The 23,649-nt window shown below is 40.3% G+C and overlaps 2 protein-coding genes across 5 annotated transcripts in view; one reads left to right on the top strand and one right to left on the bottom strand.

Annotated features, from left to right (window-relative positions):
* The window catches only part of dhx9 (DEAH (Asp-Glu-Ala-His) box helicase 9), a 77,826-nt gene extending 72,385 nt beyond the window's left edge, over nucleotides 1-5,441 (top strand). For all 4 annotated transcript variants that reach the window (XM_078561386.1, XM_078561388.1, XM_078561387.1 and 1 more), the window contains 3 exons: nucleotides 21-136; nucleotides 1,106-1,303; nucleotides 4,712-5,441. In XM_078561386.1, the coding sequence (XP_078417512.1) occupies nucleotides 21-136; nucleotides 1,106-1,303; nucleotides 4,712-5,105 (708 nt within the window). In that variant the 3' untranslated portion in view covers nucleotides 5,106-5,441. The remainder of the gene's footprint in view (nucleotides 1-20; nucleotides 137-1,105; nucleotides 1,304-4,711) is intronic.
* Nucleotides 5,442-14,220: 8,779 nt separating this feature from the next.
* Nucleotides 14,221-23,649, bottom strand: part of LOC144692680 (testicular spindle-associated protein SHCBP1L-like) — a 104,628-nt gene continuing 95,199 nt past the window's right edge. Inside the window, exons 8-10 of the mRNA XM_078561774.1 lie at nucleotides 21,274-21,524; nucleotides 17,447-17,569; nucleotides 14,221-14,607 (exon numbers count right to left, since the gene is read on the bottom strand). Coding sequence (XP_078417900.1) covers nucleotides 14,362-14,607; nucleotides 17,447-17,569; nucleotides 21,274-21,524 — 620 coding nt within the window. The 3' untranslated portion in view covers nucleotides 14,221-14,361. The remainder of the gene's footprint in view (nucleotides 14,608-17,446; nucleotides 17,570-21,273; nucleotides 21,525-23,649) is intronic.

Below are 23,649 nucleotides of genomic sequence, written 5' to 3'. Positions count from 1 at the left end.
GGGCAGGTGTTTCTCCTCAGATACGAACTCGGGCTGTATCTGCAAAGGCAATGACTTTAGTTAGCCCACTCCAATTGCTCTTTTATGGTTCGAAGAAGGTAACAGCAAATGGAGAAATTATTTTGATGGATGAATGGTAAGAACATTTAAGTAACGTAATATAAAAGTGTGGTATTACATGAAAACTGATTTTTAAAATCAGTGATGCAACCTATTTTATGGGTTCCTAATGAAACCAGTGAATTATTGTATGTGTTGTTCTCACCCTTTTGGAATTTAACTGTTCCTGAAAAGTGATATTGAATTTATTACTCCTGTTAACTTAAATTTCACTGGGTTTGACTTAAAAATGTCACTGGAGCCAATAAAGTCTACATAACCTGTTTCTGTTACTGCAAATGAAGTTTTCAGTGATTAAATAGTGCTGCTAGAGACTTTCATGATCTGGAAGTATTTATATATTTTAGCTGTGACATCTGAATTACTCTCATTGGACAAATGTTTCATACTTGAGCCAAGCAGACTGTGATGAATTTATTTCTTACTATTAAGAATATAATATATTATAATAAATAGTTTGCAATATTATTAAGATAATCGAAGCATTCTATGTGCTTGGTTTGTCACCACTATATGCCTCTGCAATCCTATACTTAAGCTATTTTTTAAAGAATCCAGTTTGGTGTGTACTCTACATGCAGACACATTTGGGTTCCGTAAGTAATTACTGTTCCCTGGGGCATTACTGAAGTTGATACATACTAAGTATGCAGTGGAATGTCCACCTTATTTGGAGAAATATCTCTAGATGGGAGAATATTAATCTTGTAATGTAATTCAGATTAACTTTGTTCTCACAAAATTGTTACTTGTAATTTAGCCATCTTAGTAAAACTATCAGTAATAGCTATTTATTGTACAAATTGAAGTGTTTGACAACAGGTCATGTTTTCCATTGGTCCATGAATATTGATATTTGTTGCTGTATGAGTTTACTTTTCAGTTCTCATTAATTCTATTGTTGGCTTTTGTAGACCAACAAATACCTTTTTGGTCTGTTTGACATTGATTATGTTAAATGATAAATATAATTTGTGCCTTTTAGGATAAAGTTGAAGATGCCTCACTATACAGCAGCTGGAATTGTTGCTTTGCGTGCAGGAATGGAGGCACTGGTTGTCGAAGTTGCCAAGGATCCAGAATTCATACGTCAGCTGGATCCTACACATGAGCGGTTGTTGAACGTGATTCGGCAAATTTCAAAACCTGGGACAGCAGGCATTAATCTTATGGCAAATACAAGGTAAATTGCATTTTTATGGTTTTAAACTACACTTTTGGGGTAATTGTGAAGCTTGAATGATTTCATAGTTTAGCAGGAGAGATTTCATGCTGTGATATATGTGAATCCTAGGATTGATTGGAGCAACCATTATACCTTATGCAAGGTTCTTGCAATCAAAGCTTGCAGTCATCTTTGATACATTGTTCATTATCTCAGATTGTCAATTGTGTAACATGTATTTGATTCTTTAAAGTTGTGTTCTTGCAAAAGAGGCACTTACTACACTTCCAACCTCCTCCTTTCTCCCGCACCCCCCCCCCCCCCCCCCCCCCACCACCACCACCACCAAAAAAAAAGGGTGGTGCAGATATATGCAAAGCCCCTGGTCTCAGGTGGCTTTAAATGGCAATACCAGAACTATTGGCAGTTTCTAAAAAATACAATGGGTGCAGTGGTTATGATCTGAAGTTATTGAAATCACGGAGTCCAAAAGGTTGTAAAGCACCTAATCGATAAATTCTGAGGGAAGTAGGTTAGAGTGAGTGAGAGGAGTAGATAAATTGAGATGGCTGATGTCTGGCATGTTCCAGTGAAAAGATTAAGGGAAGGGTATAGATAAAATGAGATTCCTGATTATTGGAAAGGGTCAGTTGCACAGGGAAGACTCCTGGCAGAGCATAGGAGTGATTCCTTTCTGGATAAGAACTAGAAATGGTTAGATTGATGGCACTGATGCTCCAGATCAAAATATCTTGCCACTGTAAATACCAGGCAGGACTCATGCTTCAGTAGCCTTTTGAGATCTTACATGTGACTAGGATATCTCAATTGCAGGCCAGGGGATGTTCTCCATTACTGGTCAAGAGCAGTGTATAATTTGTTCAGATCACCCTTGTACACCAGGATATTTGACGACTTAACTTTTTCCATGAGCTAGAGTTTTAGTCAGGGTCTTGTTCCTCAGTGATTCATGTATGTGGATATTGGATAAGGACAGGGCAGAACAGGCTTAGCCGTTACGCACCTCATGTCATAGTTTGTCGTCTCTCATGCAGGGAATGGGCACTTGGAAAGCTGCCAACGTATGGATGGTGCTTATGCAGCTATTCAGCCTAAGTCAGTAGATTAGGAGGTGAAACTGGAGAGAAAGTAAACAAAATTTATTTGGGCGTCCAAGTTATTCAGTTGGACTTATCCCAATTACTGAATTAATAGAATAGTGGATTGAGTGGGTTGTCTTATGAGGATAGGTTAGACAGACTAGGCTCGTATCCGCTGGAGTTCAGGAGAGTAAGAGGTGACTTGATTGAACATATATGACCCTGAGGGGTCTGGACAGGTCAATGTGGAGTGTGTGCTTCCTCTTATGGGAGACTCTAGTATTAGGGGCCACTGTTTTAAAAATAAGGGGTCACCCATTTAGGACAGTTGAGGAGAAATGTTTTCTGAAGGTTGAGACTCTTTGGAACACTCTTCCGCAAAAGACGGGAGCAGAGTCTTTGAATATTTTTAAGACAGAGGTAGATAGATTCTTGATCCACAAGAGGGTGAAAGGTTACAGGGGCTAGGCGAGAGTTGAGCTTACAATCAGATCAGCCATGATCTTATTGAATGGCAGAGCAGGCTCGAAGGGCCGAGTGGCCTACTCCTAATTCATGTTTGTTCCAACTTAGGGGCTACATATAATGTTTGGAAAATAAAGGTAACTTCAAAGTCAGAGTTTCAATAGTCCATTTTCACTTGGAAATAGTGAATGATGGAATATGTACAAGCACCAAAGTGATGAGTCTGTCCCAGCTGCAAAGATAAAATTGAAGACCAAATATTATTGATTGCACTTTTTCTGCGTAAGAGAAAGTTTTGTCTACACTTGGAACAACTACAAGGAGCCACAGCCACTGAGAATTAAAGTTTATTTGAGGGAAGTTACAGTCAGCATGGTCATCTTTTGTTTGTGGCAGAAATTAATTTGAGGTAAATGTATTCTGGAGGAAGAGCAAGTCAGGAAGCTAAACTAATGTTTTTGCCTTTTGGCTGTAGTAACAACATTGGGTGGAATTTTCCACCCTTGTTGGTGGCAGGTGTGTTTGGTGGCACGAGTGGACAATATGGCAAGAAGGCCAAAAATCTGTTTTATGACATCATGACACCAGCTTGCAATTGTCTGCTCCACCTGCCAGTGGCAGGTTGCATTTCCGATCGCCACACGTTGGGAACCTAATTTCAACACTTTAGCATCTCATTATAAGCCCCGCTCGATGAAATCATCCCCCCATGCTGTATCAATCACGCTGCCACGTTTCAGAACTGTACATAAGTGATGTGTACCTGGTGAGCTGCACTTCCCTTGGGACTTCGAGGTTTGTTCGCCTTCCTTGCTTCGTGCGGCACTTGTGGTCACCAGGCTTTGCAGGCAACACCACATTGCTTTTAGGGGGGCTCAAGGGCAGGGCTAGGGCTTGCTTGGGGAAGGGGGATAAGTGGTTTGAGGTAAGGGAACAGGCTGCAGGCCGAGGGCTGTACTGGGGAAGGGGGTGTGTGGGGGCATATGTTGATTTGTGCATGTGGCCTCAAGGTGGTGAGGGCTGAGGAGACAGTCTCCAGAGGAGATGAAAGAGTGTGAGAGTGTGCTGATATCCCTTGAGCTGGAAGTGAGTGAGATGCCAGTGAATGTGTAATGGGCTTGATTGTCAGAGTTTAGAGTGATGAGATGTTGCTTTACCCTGAGATCATTCATCCTCTTTCAGCACTGGATAGCCAACCTCTTCTGTGCAGTGTTGACACTGACCACCACTGCCACAAAGCCAGAGTGGTGAGATTGCTGGGCCTCCTGCAGCCAGAGCAGGGGTGGAGGACATGGCAGGCCTCCAAAAGACATTGCAGTGACAGGTCACTGAACTCTTCTTGGCTTTCGGGGCCATGTCTTCACTGAAGCAGTCCTCGGCTGCAAACATTGAGAATTGTGTGCGCAGCTGCAGTTTAGATATGGCACCTGGAGTGAGGAAATGGCGAGGTAACGGTGTGCCAGGCAATTCAGAGACTGCATTCCAGCGAGGTGGTGTGTTTCATGTGGCTGCAGGAAACGGATGATATGGTGTGAAAACCCGCCATTACGGCTGGTGGGGAAAATGTCTTTTTCATGCCTGCTACCACGTTTCGTGCAATTCTGGGATGATTCCACCCATTGTCATTGCAGTTTACTCATAACTGCACAATAAAGAGGGCTACTGTGTTCATTTTACTCCACTTTTGTACTGAACGTTATTGGATCGAATGGTTTACTTCATAAAGACTAGAAAACAATTTAATTAGTAGGACAGATTGTTTACCAACTCACCACTTCATTTTCATTACAAATTATTTTAATGTTATGACTTTGACTTGTCACAAAGTGGTTATGTAATCTGTTATTGTGATTTATTACAGATTTGGTGATGGTCCCCGTCCTCCAAAAATGGCACGTTATGACAACCAAGGATTTGGTGGAAGGGGGGGTGCTCGTGGTTCTAGTTATAGGGGAGGAGGTGGTTATGGAAGAGGCAATGGCTATGGTGCCTCCCGTGGCAGTTACAGTTCTGGATACTATGGAGGTGGAAGAGGTGGTAGTCGAGGTAGCTACCAAGGTGGTGGATACCAGAACTACCAAAGTGGTGGTCGTAGTGGTGCTGGAGGAGGAGGAGGATATGGGGGTTACCAAAGTGGTGGCTATGGGGGCTACCAAAGTGGTGGTGGTGGAAGTGGAGGATACAGTAGCTACCAGAGTGGTAGTGGTGGGGGAGGATATGGAGGAGGATATGGTGAAGGCAGAGGTACCTATTAGAGAAATGCAGGGGACCAAAAGTTGCATTTGTGCACAGTTTATATGTATTGATAGTAATACAGTTTTGTATTTAATTATTTTCAGAACCGAAACAGTGCATGCACATTGCAAATGTTGTAATCAGTTTGTCAGTTCTTTTTATGCAACTATTTTCTGGACTGGTGTGTACATTAAAGTGCAATCTTACAATAAGGAAATGTACTTGTGACACATCTTAAATGGCAGTTTAGAATCCCTAAGTATATTAAAGTTTACTTAGCGAATCACAAGTTTTGAATGTCTTTGACTTTCATTGTATTGCAGAGAAGAAATAAAAGGGCAGTTGGAGAACAAGAACATTTGTATTTGCCTTTTATTGCCTATTTTAAATATAGACTGAAGTTGAGCAGCTGAACATAAAAACTTGTTCTGACTTGAAGTGATGCATTAAAAGCATTTAATCAAGGTGAGGACTAGGAAAATTAAATGGACAACTCTGAAACTAAACCTCTTCAATAATAATATAAAAGCAAAAAAACTGCTGATGCTGGAAATCTGAAATAAAAAACAGAAAATGCTGGAAAAACTCAGCAGGTCTGGCAACATCTGTGGAGATAGAAACAGAGTTAATGTTTTGAGTCCGTATGACTCTTCAGAGCCTGTTAGCCTTAGCTCAGTTGAAAAAAAGAGCCATGTTCATGCACCAGTTAGCACGGAGGGAATGTTACATGCATTCATTTGAACCAAAGATTTAGTCAAGCTGCACCTTGGTCATTCCTCAGCCTACCTTACTGAAACAATTCATCTGGTCGTTGCAGTTTGTAGGACCATGCTGTGCAAATTTGCTGCTGTATTTCTTTACATCAGTGATTACAGTTCAAAAATAGTTAATTGCTGTGAAACATTATGGAACGTCCAGCGGTCATGAAAGATATCATAAAATGTGAAGTGAACTGTCAAAGACTGTACTGGACCATTGATGGATACTTTTGGAGTATAGAGAAATGCTAAATGAATACTTTGCATTGTATTCATCATTAAAACAAGTTATTCTGTTTGGAATGTGAATTAAGAAATTCAGTTTAATAAATTAGCAGCAGCAGTTTACATCATAGACTGTCCCAGTATTTGGATAGTTATAACAAGGTACTTTCGTCTCTGGAGTTTCCATTCCAACTTCTGCTGACTAATATATGCTGAGAGTGCAAGCTGCTAATGCGTAGACCAAAGCAACCACAAGCTTCCAATCTGACAAACCTTATTATATCTGGTGATTTTGTCTAGCAGAGTACCTTAACCCTTGTATTATCCTCCAGTCATGCTTCCTACCTAGCTCACTGTCATTTCTGGCAACTTTTTCTGTTATGTACGTGCTGCCACTCACTGGGGTGAAGTTTCATGGACACTTGATGCCTTTCAGCTGTCACCATGTGAGCCTAGACTGACAGGGCATTGCAGTCAAACCTTATCATGTCCTATCCCAGTGCACAAAGATGAAGGCACTACACATGCATTGGGGTCTGGTATCAAGTTTAGCTGTGGAGTTTACAATTGTATTTACCCAACTAAACAGCAGTGGCCATGTTTTGTCAACAAACAGGGCAATTCCAACCTCTAGATTGTGCACTACTACACATGTAAATACTGGCTCATCACCTGAAACATCACAGGCAGCAGCCTTTAAAATGATGGTGCTGCTCAATCATGCACAGAAAAGCAAATAACCTATGCATTGGCAAATTCCACTTAGAGGGCATGTGCATCTTGTATTCTGAAAGTCAGTCAAAAAAGCACAACCACCCCTCCACCCTCAGTGGCTGCTTCTCCCACTCTCCCTTCTGGCTGGGCCTGTCATATCTCCCCAGCTCTCTCCTGGTTGGAGGGAGCAATTTGTGCATGTGTGAATTGATCCTGGCACTGCCAAATTTGCAGACATGTTCTGAGGACATCAACGATTGGAGTTCATGCATGCGCAGAGTGCAGTTGGCTGCATTGGCAAGACATCCTGAATAAAATATGCTGCCACATTAAGAATATATTCCCTAGTATCTTGATGTGTTTGCTACTTTCCTGAATGAGCCTTCTCCATTTTGGTTGGTCACAAGCCAGGGTCTCCCATGAATCTGCAGAAATGTGTGACCTCTTCAGGGATTCTTTGAGGACATCCCTAAAGCATTTCTGCTATCCTCCTGGGACTCTTGCAATGACCGTGACCAAAAGTGAGGAAGCTTATTTGGGAAGGCACTAAACACATCAAGAGACTTCGTCTGAAATGTTCAGAGGTGAAGTCAAGGTGTCAGAAGGAGTGCACAAACCTCCAAACAACCCACTTACCCAACCCCTCAAGAACCACCTGCCCACATGTGACATTGAACTTATCAGCCATCTCAGAACCCATCAAACTGGCGTGGAAACAAGTCATCCTTGATCCTGAGGGGCTGACGAAGGAGAAGATATTCCCTAGTAACCTTATAATTATGGCTCCTTGTAATACAACTGGAATGCATCAACAGAACCACAATATCAAAACATTGTAATTGAACATATTGGTGAAGTAAATTTTATATTGAAGAAGTGGAGGAAATATCCAAGTTCTATTCTGACACACCCAACAGTCCATGAACATGATACCTAGTTTTTCCAAAGGAATAAAATAACTATTCACAGGATGTTTGCATAAACTCATGTAGGCACTCCTATGGTGGCAAGAGTACCTTTTTAGTGCATTTCAAGAAACTTTGGGATCCAACACCAATAGACATTGGATACACTGCAACCATCTCTGCTACCCACGATGGCTTAATATTTGCCTGTCCATTGTCTCAGCTGAGAGCTGAGTGGAAGTGTTCTTTGTTTTCAGTCAATAAAAGAACAAAGATTTCTATCAACAAAAAAAGGTCATCTTCATTTGAAAAGGCGGTTGTCCGAGTTTAAATTTTCAATGTTGCAATGTGAATAGTTAATTGCATTAGACTTCTAGACTTGCCATTTAACTAAAATAGTTTTACTTCTGCTACTCTGTAATATAAATACTAAATTTGCTAGCAAGCCACCTGTTTTTGTGTTGTGCTTTCAATAATAAAATCAAAATATTAGATGAGATTTTTTTTCAGCCTACAACACTGGCATTCACTTTCTATAACACCACTGTTAATTGTTTTGTGTTCTAAAGTGATGAAAACTTGGGTATACCTGCAGTTAAGGTTATGACAAGCCCATAAACTACTGTGCTCTTAATCTGCTTGTCTCTTCATGATTTTGAGCTGCTGCCTTTTTGGGGGTTGCCAACTTTATTAGTTTTCTCGATTGGTATGATTTAGGGACTGTAGTAGTTTGAAAACAATTGGGAAATGTTAGGATTTGTCTTAAGAGAATTATATAAAAATGTCTGAAAGGAAAACGCTATTCCCTTTGTAGATGCACTTCTGGAACATTTAGATCTTAACCCAAAATGGACACAAGCATAGTAAATTAGCAAATGTCATTGTCCAGACAGTGCTTGTGTAACTCCATTAAATAGATATTTGTTTAGTCATTTGTAATTTGGGAAATCATCAGTTCCAGAATATCAAAAAGCAGAATGTCAAATAGTCTTGGGGTTTATTAAGAATGGTCTGTAAATTAAATATGATCCTACAAAGTTAAGATGTTTAACCATGCCACTTCAAATTATTTAGCAAAGTGTTATCACTTCAAGTGCAAGACCTTTTATTTTAACAATATGTCTCTGTGAAGTGCCTTGGGATTTTTCTGCATAAACAGAGCTACATAACTGCAAGGATATATTGGAGTAATTCAGATATGAATTAGACCAGATATGAAATAAAAGTGAGAAGTTGGTCTGTGCCAGCAAAACGGCCTCCTAGGGAATAGGATACCAATTTTTTTTTTAGCACTCAAATCTATTTCCAGTGAAATTCACAGAGCGAAAGTTCAAACTCTTTTTGGGGACTTGTTTCTTATTCTCACTGTCACTTTTACTTACACTGAAATTAAAAATCATGACAATACTTCCAAGTCAATGGAAAAAAACTTGCATGTGCAAAATAGGCTGCCAATTCACTACCTGCTTCATGCTGCTGACGTAGACCAATTTCACCCGAAACCACATTACATACTTATAATGTTCAAGTCATGTAAATAAAATGCAGTAAGTACTGGGAATAAACCATTGGAAAAAAAAAATAGCTGAAAAGATAAAGCTAATATGTGACTCATTAAGTGAAAAAAGTGAAAATGACCAACAAAATAGAGTACAAATAGTCGTTTGGTAGTCAGAACTTGACTATTGCAGATAAAAGAGACATGTCTAAGCTTTTCATCTTGCACTCATCAGGAGACTCCGCAAGAATACCAATATAGGGGGAAAACAACAATTTATACTGTATGTGAAGAGTGTGCTAAATGGTTGGCTAGTGGTTTTGCCATGGAGAATGCACCAGTGATGGTTACTGACAGTTAACTGCCAAACATTGTTTGAAATTTAAACCAGGCAGCTTGACCCTGAATAGTCAAGGCATTGCCACGAGGAATGAGTCAACGAATGGCTTTCACTTATTTTGTTTAGCTGAAAAAGGCACAATGTGTGTACATGTTATTTCTGTCTGCAAAGATCAATAAATTAGAGTACATGACATCAAGGAAATGGAGTATTACCAAGCATAAGATAGACAAAACAGGAAGTCCTCCGTTAACAATGGCCCGCACAATGTCGTTCCACAAGTCGTTTTGCATTAACATTGATCTCCAATTGATATCCTGCATTCGCATTGTGTTGCTGCTGTTTTGGATATTGCTAGAGCTCTTGATTTGCCAGCAACAACAGTGAGAACAATTATTAAAAACACTGATAAAATAAAGTTTGGTAAGCTAATAACTCCTTTAGCTGCTGTTAGATTAAATAGAAATAATCAGAATGGAATTATGATGGATGTGGAAAGACTGCTAACCATTTGGATTGAACATCAAATGCATGTCTCTCAGTTTAATGTTTATTCAAGAAAAGATGAGTTTGTATGATAACCTTAAGAAAGACTAGGGTGAAAGTTCAAACATAGAACCATTTAATGCTAGTTGTGGGTGGTTTGTAAATATAAAAATTTGCTGACTTGCATAATGTAAGAGGGGGAGTTTTTTAATCTTTCATGGGTGGAAGGTTGCCCATCCCTAATTGTCCTTGAATTGAATGGCTTGCTATGCCATTTCAGAGGGAAGTTAAGAGTCAACCACATTACTGTATGTTTGGAGTCACAAATAGGCCACACCAGGTAAGGATGGTAGATTTCCTTCTCAAAGGACATTAGTGAGCCAGATGGGTTTTTCCATTGATGGTGGTTGTCATGGTTACCATTACTGATATAATTCATTTTCCACAAGCCAATATGGTGGGATTTGAACCCATGCCCCCAGAACATTAGTCTGGGCCTCTGGATTTCTAGTCCATTGATATTACCACTATGCCACCATCTCCCTGTGCTAGTCATCAAGGATAGGGATGATGAATAAGTGGGTTCAGTGTGGAACAGGGTGAATATGGCAGTGTTTTTGCACAATTTGAATTAATAGAGGATGGGTAAAAGGGGGACACTGGAACAGTCAAGTGTGGAAGTGGTGAAGCTTTTAGGAAAAAGTTCTTCTGCTGTATGAGATTGGGGATATGACTTCTGAAATTTACTGGACGGACAATGTTCTTGTGACTTTCTCCTGATTAAATGAGCCTGTCATAAGCTATGTGGATATGGCAGGTGGGTCCTGATTCCAGGATTACCAACCCCATTCCTGGGCTGTCTGATTTTCAGGAGTGCCTTTAAAGGGTGCGGGTTGGTTCCTGTCAAAAGCCTACATCTGACTCACTCCTGTCTGGCTCCATTGCAGGAAAGGCATATCCTACTCCTTGCAATTTTCTTGGAGTCGGACCAGGGTTTTAAAGTGTTGTGGATCACGGCCCCTCAGAGGAGTCTTTACAGCACAGAAGGAGGCTAGTCAGCCCATTGTGTCTGCGCTGGGCAACAAAGATCTGACTACACATCCCATTTTCCAGTGCTTAGCCCATAGCCCTGGAGGCTATAACAACGCAAATTAATATCTAAATACTTATTAAATGTTACGAGTTTCTGACTCAACCACCCTTTCAGGCAGAGAGTTCCAGACTTCCACCACCCTCTGGGTGAAAAAATGTTTCCTCAACTCCCCTCTTGGCTGCCGCCTTCTTACCCTAAATCTATGCCCCCTGGTTATTGACCACTCTACTAGTGGAAAAAGTGCCTTCCTATCTATGCCCCTCTAATCTGTTACACCTCTATCAGCTCCCCTCTCAACCTTCATTGCTCCAAGGAAAATAACCCGAGCCTACCCAATCTTTTCTCATAGCTCAGACCCTCCAGTCCAGGCAGCATCCTGGTAAATCTCCTCTACACCATCTCCAGTGCAATCACATCCTTCCTATAATGTGGTGACCAGAACTGCACACACTATTCCAGTTGTGGCCTAACCAGCGTTTTATACAGTTCCAGCATAACCTCTCTGCTCTTGTATTCTATGCCTCGGCTAATAAAGGCAAGTATCCCATATCCCTTCTTAACCACCGTATCTACCTGCCCTGTTACCTTCAGGGATCTGTGGATAGCACACCAAGGTGCCTCTGATCTTCGGTACTTTCCAGGGTCCTACCATTCATAGTAATCCCTTGCTTTGTTAGCCTTCCCCAAGCGCATTACCTCACATTTTTCCGGGTTGAATTCCATTTGCCACTGCTCTGCTCACCTGATCAGTCTATTGGTATCCCCCTGCACTTTACGGTTATCCTCACTGTTTACCACCCTACCAATTTTCGTGTCATCTGCGAACTTCTTGATCATACCTCCTACATTTAAGTCCAAATCACTTATGTACACCACAAACAGCAAGGGCCCCAGCACAGAGCCCTGTGGAACCCCACTGGAAACAGATTTCCAGTCACAGAAACATCCCTCTACCATCACCCTCTGCTTCCTGCATTTCAGCTAATTTTGGATCCAACGTGCTACTTTGCCTTGGATCCCATGGGTTCTTACTTTCTTGACCAGTCTGTCATGAGGGACCTTATCAAAAGCCCAGTCTGCATGAGGGGACTTTTTAAAAGGTAAGTTCATAAGGTCCTCCTCGTGCTCCCCATGACAAGCCCTGTCCTTCCACCTAACCCCCACGGCCCCTCATGCTGTCTATGCCAAGCTTTGCTCTTCTACCCACACCTATGGCCCCTCATGCCCCTGTCTAAGCTATGGCACATCCATGCCCATTGACTCACTATACACTTATATGAATGAAACCAAGTGACAGTAGGATGTGTTAAAAATATTTTTTTTAAAGTAATTCATTCGTAAATTTCTACTATGTTGAAAAAAATTCATTTCACTGCAAGCCAATAAAAGTGTCAATCATCCAGACCCTTTAAAGTATCATTGACAAAAACCACAAACCCTTGAAACCACTTAACCTTATGTAAACAAACATTGTGAAATTGACAGCAGAGATCAGAGAGTCTGAGCTATCATTCAAGAAAAGTTTTATCCGGGGTGTAGGTGTTTCAACAATCTTAATGGATATCTGGGCTCTCAGCCAAGCCTCGGGAGGTTTGAAAGGTGAGGGCTGGAGGGCATTTGTGTTTTTACTTTAAATGGGACAAAGTCCCACTGCACCGAGGTGGACCTTTTAAACAGCCTGCCTCTGCACCCAGCAGCACTTGTGGCTGTCTCCAAACTTCTTCCTGGCTGGCCCAACTCCAGCCCACCCCTCCAGGAAGGAAGATCCCGTCTTTGCAGGCATTTTCTCCCACTATGGGGCTGGGCCAGGAATTTTCCTAACTCCCGTTATCCGCCTTGACAATGAAAGTAGTTTATGTTGTGCAATTTAGGGTTACATCAAGATTCTTACCTCATTTCAGCTTTGGGCAAGTGGATAATGAACAATCCCACAAGATGCTCAACTGGCATCCTTGAGAATGAAGTATGTGTCCCAATGAAGCATCTGTAGTAATAGTTCCTTAACTAATGGTTAACTCATCTAAGTTTCTGGTATAAATGTTTTCGCAACACTTGACTGGCCCGTGGATCCACCATATTGGCCTTTAACAAAAGAAGGAGAAGGGGAGAAATATCATAGTCCCAAAAACTGGCTTGAGGCTTTGGATTTGCTATCACAAAATTCACGATCTATATCCTTGTAGCTCGACTGACAGTTTTACCTGGTGTATCAGTAATGATGGAACAAAAATGGTCAGTGTGAATTCCAGGATAAGAATATCATTTTGCTGGTTGTCAATATTTCCTTAGTTGCCACTTTAAATCTGAAAACTAACAGATGTAATCAGACAACTCTAAATCAGTAAGTCTGATTCAGATGCAGATTTATTTTATTTCAAAGTTCAGGGCTTATAGATTTTAAATCAATCTGCACAAAGTTTGCAGTTCTGCAGAGGTTTTACACTCACATACTTACACTGACTGCTCGTAATGCAGTGTCTGCAGACAATGCATCTGATAGTGAAATCATATATCATTTAATTAAATGCATACATATTCCATTACACCCTTAAATATACAGCTATATACTGTAGTGAAAATACATTATTTCATCTGTAGATCATGAGTGCTCTCAGATGTTAGGCGTCAAAGACTTTTATTATATGCTTCAGGGACCCATACAGAGTGTCAGTTCTGTCTTCTGAGAACTTGGGTTACACCATTTTGGGTAAATTTCCTTAAGACATTAAACTATTGCTTTCCATCAAATCAGCTGTAATCCATATCCATATTTGGCAATTTTGTAATAATTCCATGCCATTTAGTTTGTCACAAGCTTACAAAATGTTCAACTTTTCTGCAGGTTATTTAAATATAGAAAATGTAACAAAGTTATGGAAAATTTATGAACCTAGAAAAAACAAGTCCCAAATCTTTAATCAGCTTTTAAGTATATATTCTTATCAATGCTGGTAGCAAAAAGTAAGTTTGAAGTCCAGCTAAAGCACACGTTAATGAAGACCACCATTACTGACCAACATATTGATAGAAGATAGTTGAAACAGTTTACTATACAGATAACTTCTAAACTATTTTTGATTTAGTTTGCATTTATATCTCAGCTGTACCACTTTTTTAAACATCAATGTGTTTATTACCAATTTAAAAAATTATGAAACAGATATTACTAAACAGGTAGTTAGAAATATGTTTTTGATTGAAGACAAATGTTAAACACAGAGTTTCTAACTCTGCAATATTCTTTCACATCAGAGTAATTAACAAACAATGACACCTATTTCTCCCATTGAATTGTTTTCAAACTTATTATTGTTCATTTCAAGACTCATATTTTGCATTGCCTTGACAAGATCATCTCTCTTATCACCTCCTGCAGCGCATTCCAGTACCTCCTCATCTGCTTCACGGCAATGTCTGTCATCAGGCTGAATTATGGTAACACCGTAGCCATTATTGGAATGGACATAATTGTTATGAAGTTTCAGTTTTGGTGGAGGCAGAACCTAAAAAAAGCAGTGTTCATTTAATGAAATATCAGCCATTACTCAAGCGACCCTTCAATCTGCCTTGATCCCAGAATTTAAAGAGGAATACATTTTTAAATTGGTGCTCCTAGTGGGAACCTTGCATGCTGGAAACACATCTCGACAACTTGCATTTATATAGCCACCATGCCATATAAGAAGATATTAGGACAGATGACCAAAAGCTTTGTCCAGGAAGAAGGAGATGTTTAGGAATTTCAGAGCTTAGGGTGTAGGCAGCTGAAGACATGTCCTTCAGCATGGTTTCATCAAGGGGAGGTCATGCCTGACAAATCTGTTAGAATTCTTTGAGGAGGTAACGAGCAGGTTAGACAAAGGAGAGCCAATGGATGTTATCTACTTGGACTTCCAGAAGGCCTTTGACAAGGTGCCGCACAGGAGGCTGCTCAGTAAGATAAGAGCCCATGGTGTTAGAGGCAAGGTACTAGGATGGATAGAAGATTGGCTGTCTGGCAGGAGGCAGAGAGTGGGGATAGGGGGGTCCTTCTCAGGATGGTGGCCGGTAACTAGTGGAGTTCCGCAAGGGTCAGTGTTGGGACCACAACTTTTCACTTTATACATTAATGATCTAGATGAAGGAACTGAGGGCATTCTGGCTAAGTTTGGCCTAATTTCTGCTCCTATGTCTTATGGTCTTCAATGGTGAAGAGATAAAAATTGGAGATATGCAAGAGGGCAGAATTGGAGATCTCAAAGACTGGAGGAAGTTACAGAGATAGGGAGACGATTGGAGAGATGTGAAAACAAGGAAAACAGTTTTAAAACTGAGGTATTGCCAAACCAGGATCTAATGTCAGTGGGGAAAGGGCGATTGGTAAAAGGGACTTGGTGTGACAACCAGTATAGATAGATTTAAGGAAATGCTAGATAAATGCATGAGGGTGAAAGGAATAGAAGGATATGGTGATGAGGTAACTTGAAAAGGGAAGGGAAGGAGCTCATGTAGATGAGAAATAGGAAAGGGCCTAGAATGAAAGTTTGGGGGAATCCAGGGATAACGGTGTGGGAGTGAGAAGAAAAGCCACTGCAACTGATTCTCTCACTATGACAGGCTAGGTAAGAATAAAACCAGGCAAGGGCAGTCCCACCCCACTGGATGATGGAGGATAGTGGGATCAACAGTGTTAAAGGTTGCAAATAGATTGTGAAGGATGAGGAGGGTTAGTTTACTCCAGTCACAGTCACAATCACAAATGATATCATTTATGACTTTGATAAGGGCTGTTTCAGTACTCAGGCAGGCACAAAAACCTGACTGAAGACATTCAAACATGAAGTTGTAGAATTTGGGAGATGTCAAAAAATTCAAGAACTTGAGAGGATAGCACTAGGGTTCCTTTCTAAAAGGATGGACTTGAAAAGCAGAGAAGATATGTTCAACTTGTATTGCACCTTGGTTAGATCAAACTTGCAGAAAACTATACACAGTTGTTATACATATTATAAAAAGGATGTAGAAGCACTGGTGAAAGGTGCAAAAAGGATTCAGCAGGGTGATACAGAACTGAGAGGCTATAACATGGTAAGGATTGAACAGGATGGGGCTCTTTTCTCCAGAAAAGAGAAGGCTAGGAGGTCTAAAGGTCTTCAAGTTATGAAAGGGTTTGATAATAGGGTAGACTTAAAGATGATGTTTCTGAAATCATAGCTAGGGACCATAAATATAATATAAATCTAATTGGGAATTTAGGAGAAACTTCTTTTCTCAGAGTGACTGATGTGGAACTTGCTACCACAAGGAGTAGCTGAGGCGAACAGTATAGATAGATTTAAGGAGATGCTAGATAAATACATGAGGGCGAAAGGAATAGAAGGATATGGTGATGAGGTAATGTGAAAAGGGAAGGGGAGGAGCTCACGCAGATCAGAGCCACCAACACAGATCAGCTGGGCATGCATGACCTCTTTCTGTGATTTTCATTCTATAAAGTTAGCTCATGGGAATGAGGCATTAAAAATTTTGTTGAAAGATATGTTGGAAATTAGGGTGTGGGATGTCCATAATTTTCCTTCAAATTTCTGATATGTTCTTCTGGTGGTTGAGGCTTAAACTCAGAAAATGAACATTTTATACACAAATTGCAAATCTACTGATGACCAAGGTACTAAGCTATCCACAACCCAAAGGTTCCATGTTATACTCTCACTTTGTGATGAGTTAGTTAATTTTAGTCAGGGCAGTAACTGGGACACTGGTTTACTTGAACTAGGGAGGAGAAATAATATCAGGTGGGGCTCCAAACCCTGATTCTTATGATCACCAATGGAACTGAATGTGAGGATATGAGCTGAGAACAGAGCTGGCTGTCGATAGGATGCCCTCCGAAGACCACTTGTGCCTGTGGAAAGACTACTCAGCATCAGCCAGCACCTTCAGGAGAGGTGGGCAGATACGGGAAGAATATTCAAGCAAAAAATCTATCATTACACCTTGTTATTATATCACCCAAGTAAAGTCTACAATCCATTTTAACTATTTATAATAGAAGTAATAATTCACAACCATGTTTTTACAGGTCATCTTTTTGTGAACTATTTAACAGAAACACTGCCCTTTGCAACACAAAATGTTATCTCCAGGTACAGGATTTATACACTGATTTGTAGATTACACAGTAGAAAAGTAATAACATTAAAATGCCTTTCTCAGGATCATTTAAATGCATTTCAACAGCATATGTTTCAAAGTTTCCATTACTAAATGGCTTATATTTCCAACTTAATCAATTCTCTATAATCAAATTACTCTTCAAAAATACTTTGATCTAAGTGAAAATTACCATTACTCTAGACTTACCTTCAGTTTAATTCCTCCCAACATACTCTTGAGGACATCAGAACTTTTAATATTGCTGCATTTGTGAATATCATTTCCTTCCAAACAAGCAACACTTCCCGGGTATAGCTCAACTCCTGGACCCTGTTAACATTAAGACTGCAAGTTTGACATTATAACATTGCATTTAATTAAAAGTAATGCGTGTTTTTGTGAATATCAAAAACTATAGATGATGAAATTACCAGCTAAGGTAAAATTTTAATAGGCTTTGAAATGAAATTTGATAGGCTAACCTATCAAAGCAACCTAGGTTCAATAATCATTTTGCAGCATGGGAGTATCAAATAAAAAAAGGCCACTCAGCCGATCCCATGATGAACCATGCACCACCACTTGTTGACAAATGTGGATCATAATATACATTAAAGTGAATTAATATAAGGAACCTTAGGATTTGTAGACACATCATTGGATAGATTTTGCATTTACTGTCTGGGCTTAATATTAGCTTGAAGGATTGGGTGTCTGTTATAGAAACCGCCCTATTTGCAACACTTTTCACAACCAGACAGCAAGTTGAAAGTCTACCTCATCAATTTCAATCTTCAAAGAATGTGCTCAAAAATTTAAATACTATTAGAATGCTAGGATGTATAGGCAGAACAGTAGAATACATGCTTTGTGTAGTTTTGCTCAGGCCAGGCCACACTCAGGATGCAGTCTACTTGTCTTAATTCAAAGATGCTTAATTTAAACTAATTTGTTATTTAAAATTCACAACATTTCCACTTGGTTGTGTTATTTACCTGTCTAATAATTCAAATTATTGAATAATTCAATGATTTTTTTACTAACAAAATTAGGATTAGACTGTATTACCTGGAAAAACTCAGCAGGTCTGGCAGCATCGGCGGAGAAGAAAAGAGTTGACGTTTCGAGTCCTCATGACCCTTCAACAGGATAATACAGTTCTGTTGAAGGGTCATGAGGATTCGAAACGTCAACTCTTTTCTTCTCCGCCGATGCTGCCAGACCTGCTGAGTTTTTCCAGGTAATTCTGTTTTTGTTTTGGATTTCCAGCATCCGCAGTTTTTTGTTTTTATATAGGATTAGACTGTACTGCCTTCAGTTTTGGTCACCATGACAAAAGAACATGCAGGTGCATTTGATACAAAGAAAGAATAAGAAGAGTAAATACTGTTCTAGGGTTCCTGAATTTGGTGTAGAACATTAATCATCTTTTGTTCTGTAGAACAAAGTCTACCTCTTGATAGCCCTAATTCTGCAAAATAGCCTGACCTCCATTTGGGTGGTTTAGTTTAGCTCTACTGAGGACATCTCATACTCTAGTCAGATGCTGAGCTGATAGATTCATTTCTGTATGTCTGCACCATGCCTCTACAAATATTCTGAGAAAAAGTTTATTCTGGGAATCATAGCTCTACAGGGGTTGATTGGTGATTAGTGTTCAGTGTTTTGGCTCGCTTGGTTCCCAAAGTAGTTGATGGTCAACAAAAACAACCCTACTAAGGTTAATATGCCAGGAATAATTGTGGAAATGCCACATCCCTAAGCTCAACCCCTTCCTCGTGGGCTCTCTATTCTGAGAAGAATAATGATTACTAGCAATAGAGGTAGAAGCTGCGGTCACCAACCTGCCTGCACACTGCCATCGAATGCCAAATAAAAGAGTATCAGATGCATCATGATACGTATTAATTTTTTGATATAATAGTTAGGGTGCTAGTGACAATTGTACAATGTGATGTAATTGCATGTAGGAACTATCTATGTAGGACACAACAAAGACGGCCACCACCATCAAGCCCACAAAGGAAAAGATTTTTTGTCTGTGAGAAGATTCCTAACAGATTTTCCCACGCACCTATTGGATAAGATATGTAGTCACTCTCTGTGTAACGCATCTTTTCCAACAGGGAGGGGGAAGCTATGCTGGCAAGAAGTCACTAATTGGTGAGTTGAAAAGGAAAGTACTGGGGAATATTTTAGTTCTTGACTATACACAGGAAACTAACAGGACAAACATTAGATATACAGGATTTATTTGGTACAACATCAATATTTTCATTCTTCTTAAATGTATTGCTCTATTTTTTCGTCCTAGAGTTCTTTATTTTACTATGGTAATTCTTCAAAGAATCATCATGTTTGTGATTTATTCTCTCTTTTGCTGTTATGTTTAAATCCAGGTTAAATATGGATTCAAACCCAATCTTTAATCCTTTTCTCTCCATACATTACCACAAGAATACCTGCAGTTGGCTATGCCATTCACATGAGAGTGATATCCTTACGTGATGTTTTTCATGTCTGTGCTGTTGTGATGGAACCCTTGTGCCTACTCATACATATCAATTATAAAAGGTGTGTTATAATGGCAGGATCCCTGTTTCCTTTGACTTGCGATTAGAGGAACATGCTAATGACCATGAGTTTAAGGATCTCCTTTAAAGTTTTATCAAACTGATGAATACTGCTGGGAACTCCACTCATGAAAACTCAAAGTTACAATGAGCACAGCCTGCTCTCTTGAGGACAGCTGACTTATCCTCTTAGACATGAACATTGGTCCCAATGTATGTCTTTAAATTGTACCTGCCGGTGTTCACTCATCAGAACCCCAGTCTGGAGAGGAGATTATGTGATAGATCTAAACAGTGTGGAGAAAGCAAAAACAAAGAGACACATACATAATGAGTTTTGGCTTCTAGATTAGCAAAAAACCTGATTTTAACCTGATGGACTAGTGAAAGAATATCTATCAGTTCTAGTACTAAATAGCAGTTTCACAATTGCATTTGGCCAGTACAACTCACTGCATCCAGTGACATTTTACGAACATATAAATTAGGAGCAGGAGTAGGCCACTTTGCCACTCGAGTTTGTTCCTCCATTCAATAAGATCATGGCTGATCTGATTGTAACCTCAACTCCACATTCCTACCTACCGCTGATAACCTTTCACCTCCTTGCTCATCAAGAATCCATCTCGCTCTGCTTTAAAAATACTCAAAAGTCTCGGCTTCCACCGCCTTTTGAGGAAGAGAGTTCCAAAGACTCACAAACCTCTGAGAGAAAAAATTTCTCCTCATTGCTGTCTTAAATGGACGACCCCTTATTTTTAATCAGTGACTCCTAGTTATAGATTTTCCCACAAGAGGAAACATCCTTTCCACATCCACCCTGTCAAGACCCCTCAGAATCTAATGTTTCAATCTAGTCACCACTTAATCTTCTAAACTCCAGTGGATACAACCTAGCCTGTCCAACCTTACCTCACAAGACAATCCTTCCATTCCAGGTATTAGTCTATTAAATCTTTGAACTGCTTCCAACGCATTTACATCCTTCCTTAAATAAGGAGACCAATGCTGCACACAGTACTCCAGATGTGGTTTCACCAATACCCTATATAACTGAAGCATCACCTCTCTACTTTTGTATTTAATTCCCCTCGCAATAAACATTCTATTAGCTTTCCTAATTACTTGCTGTACCTGCACAATAACCTTTTGCGATTCATGCACTAGGACACCCAGATCTCTCTGCATCTCAAAGCTCTGCAGTCTCTCGCCGTTTAGATAATATGTGGACAATTTCACATTTTCCCACATTATACTCCATTTGCCAATTCTGTGCCCACTCACTTAACCTATTTAAATCCCTTTGTAGCCTTTTATGTCCTCTTCACAATTTACTTTCTTACCCATTTTTGTCTTCCAAACCATAGTAAGGTCAAAGCATAAGTCAAGTTAGATGTTTCTGAATAGCGATGCAATATTTATGCAGTGACTGGTTTCTATTTGTCACCATGTCATACTAACCTGAGCTCCTGTCAGTTCACAGTTTTTCATCGTTAAGGCTGCTCCTGTGAGAACACAAACGCCAGTGCCTTCACATTTTAAAAGACAATCTTCAAGAGTCATGTGACCAGATTCTACCACCACAATGCCATCAGTAGTTCCCCGCTGTACTAAAGTCAGATGAACTAAGCTAATGTTTTGGGATTTTGATGCCACAAAATTGTCTTGCGTAGGATCTGAAAAGATTACGATTTCTTCACGGCTTCCAGCTCCTGTTAATGATGCAAATATATCTTTATCCTGAATATATAAGTTTTAACAATGGCAATTACTTGCACCACCTTTGATTGAAATAACAATCACATTCTTATCTATAAAGGTCTTTAAATTTCAATGTTACTACTAAAACAGTCTGCCAGCAAAGAATTTTTCACAAGTTGAAAATACATATTTGAAGTTCTCCACATCATACAACCACCATGAGCAGTCTGAAGCCAGGAAACAGTTAAATAATTAAAAATTAGGAGCTCTGAGTTAGTCCCTGTAAGACTCAGTAACATCCTAAAATTGATCTAATTATTTTGTTATATTTGGGATTTTAATACCACATTTATGTCAGCATGACTGAAAAAAATGACATTAGTAAGAACGTATAACAGGAATATTTGAGAGCAGCAAATATTTGAATCAGTTCTTGTCCTCCCCATTCCCAGGAAACATTGTAGACAGAGTTCTCCATCTGATCTGACCTGACCTCAACTGTTTCTCTAGATTAAGGTAATTTTAATCACTCCTTGACCTGTAGTAGGGGCACTGGCTGATGGCTTCAGGACCTTCTAGGGAGTGTCCAGAAACATTAGTCTTCTGTGGCGCCGTGGATAGGTCTCTTGTCTCTGAGCCAGGAAGTTATGAGTTCAAAAGTCACTTCAGGGAGTTGAGCACAAAATCTAGGCTGCCTCTCTAGTGAAGCTCTGAGGGAGTGCTGTAATGTTGGCAGTGTCGTTTTTCTGATGAGACATAAACCAAGATTCCATCTGTTCTTTCAGATGGACATAAAAAATGCTGAAACACTATTTCACAGAAGAGTAGGGAATTCTCCGTGGTGTCCTGGCCAGTATCTATTCCTCAAGCAACATCTAAATAAACAGATTATCTTGTCATTATCACACTGCTTTTATGGGTTCTTGCTGTGCACAGATGGCTGCCACATTTCTTACATTATGACAGTGACTACACTTCAAAAGTTCTTAATTAGTTTAAAGTGCTTTGGGATATCTTGAGGTCATGAAAGTGCAAGTCTTTTTTTCCTGCTGAGTTTGGGAAAAGGGTGGCATTTATCCTTTTCAGCCTTCATGGCTTGCTGCCTGTCCCTGTCAACAAATTTGATCTGAGGGCAGCTGGGTAAAAGTACTAGTGTCCTCTTGTGTGTGCTGCATCCTTCTTTATCATGGGGGCCTCCAGCAGATGGCCAATCACTGAAATTAACCCTGCCTCATTTGCATGGTGTTTTGATGCTTGCAACTGATCAAAGCATAGGTACCTGACCTAAAGGAGGTCACAGATACAAGGTACGTTGGGAAGTCCAGTATACCATGTTCACAACCAATCAGGCCAGTCAGACTGAGAGAGAAGTTGGCATCAAGGCCATGGCTGGATTTCCCCAGATGCAGGGAGTTATTGACACTACTTATGTGGCCATCAAGATTCCCTCAGAGCAGCCAGGCACCTTTGTAAAAAATAGGGGAGGATTCACTCCATTAATGCGCAAGTTGTCTGCGACCACCACAAGCAGGTCATATAGGGTGTGTGAAGTTTCCAGGAAGCTGCTACGGCTCCTACATCCTTAGACAGTCCCGACTGCATCAGCTCGTCAGGCTTTCCAAACGTCTTCATAGTTGGATCCTGGGGGACAAGGAGTAATCACTGAAGTCATAGCTTCTGGCCCCTATACACAACTCCAACTGGCAGAGGACACATACAAACACTGCCAGCTATCGAAGTGCCTTGAAAGGAGCCCCATTGCCTGGAGCCTACCCATTTCTGCCCTTTCATGCACTCCTATGGTCACCTGGAATGGTTGATCTCCTGGCAAAAGGGAGATGGGCAGCTGGCCCATTTCGCCCACTCATCACTCCACAGCCCTCATGGAAGAGGCCATGCTTCGGAGGTCTGTGTACACACCCTGTATCCACTCAGTGCAATGCTCCATATATCTCTCTATAAGGGTTGTTACTCTCTTAATGGAGGACGGTGTGTGTTCACATGCCAGAGGTATGTAGCCACGCATGTCATGGATAGACTCCTCCATAATTTGCGCATGAGACTTCTCAGCCTTTGGAAACTCCAACAGATCTTCACACATATGACGCAACAGCTGAAGTCTCTGCTGTTTTGTTG

This window comes from Cetorhinus maximus, chromosome 17 (assembly GCF_964194155.1).
Source record: "Cetorhinus maximus chromosome 17, sCetMax3.hap1.1, whole genome shotgun sequence".
NCBI lineage: Eukaryota > Metazoa > Chordata > Chondrichthyes > Lamniformes > Cetorhinidae > Cetorhinus > Cetorhinus maximus.
Note: the sequence above shows the minus strand (reverse complement) of the source record. Positions and strands in the feature narration are given on the sequence as shown.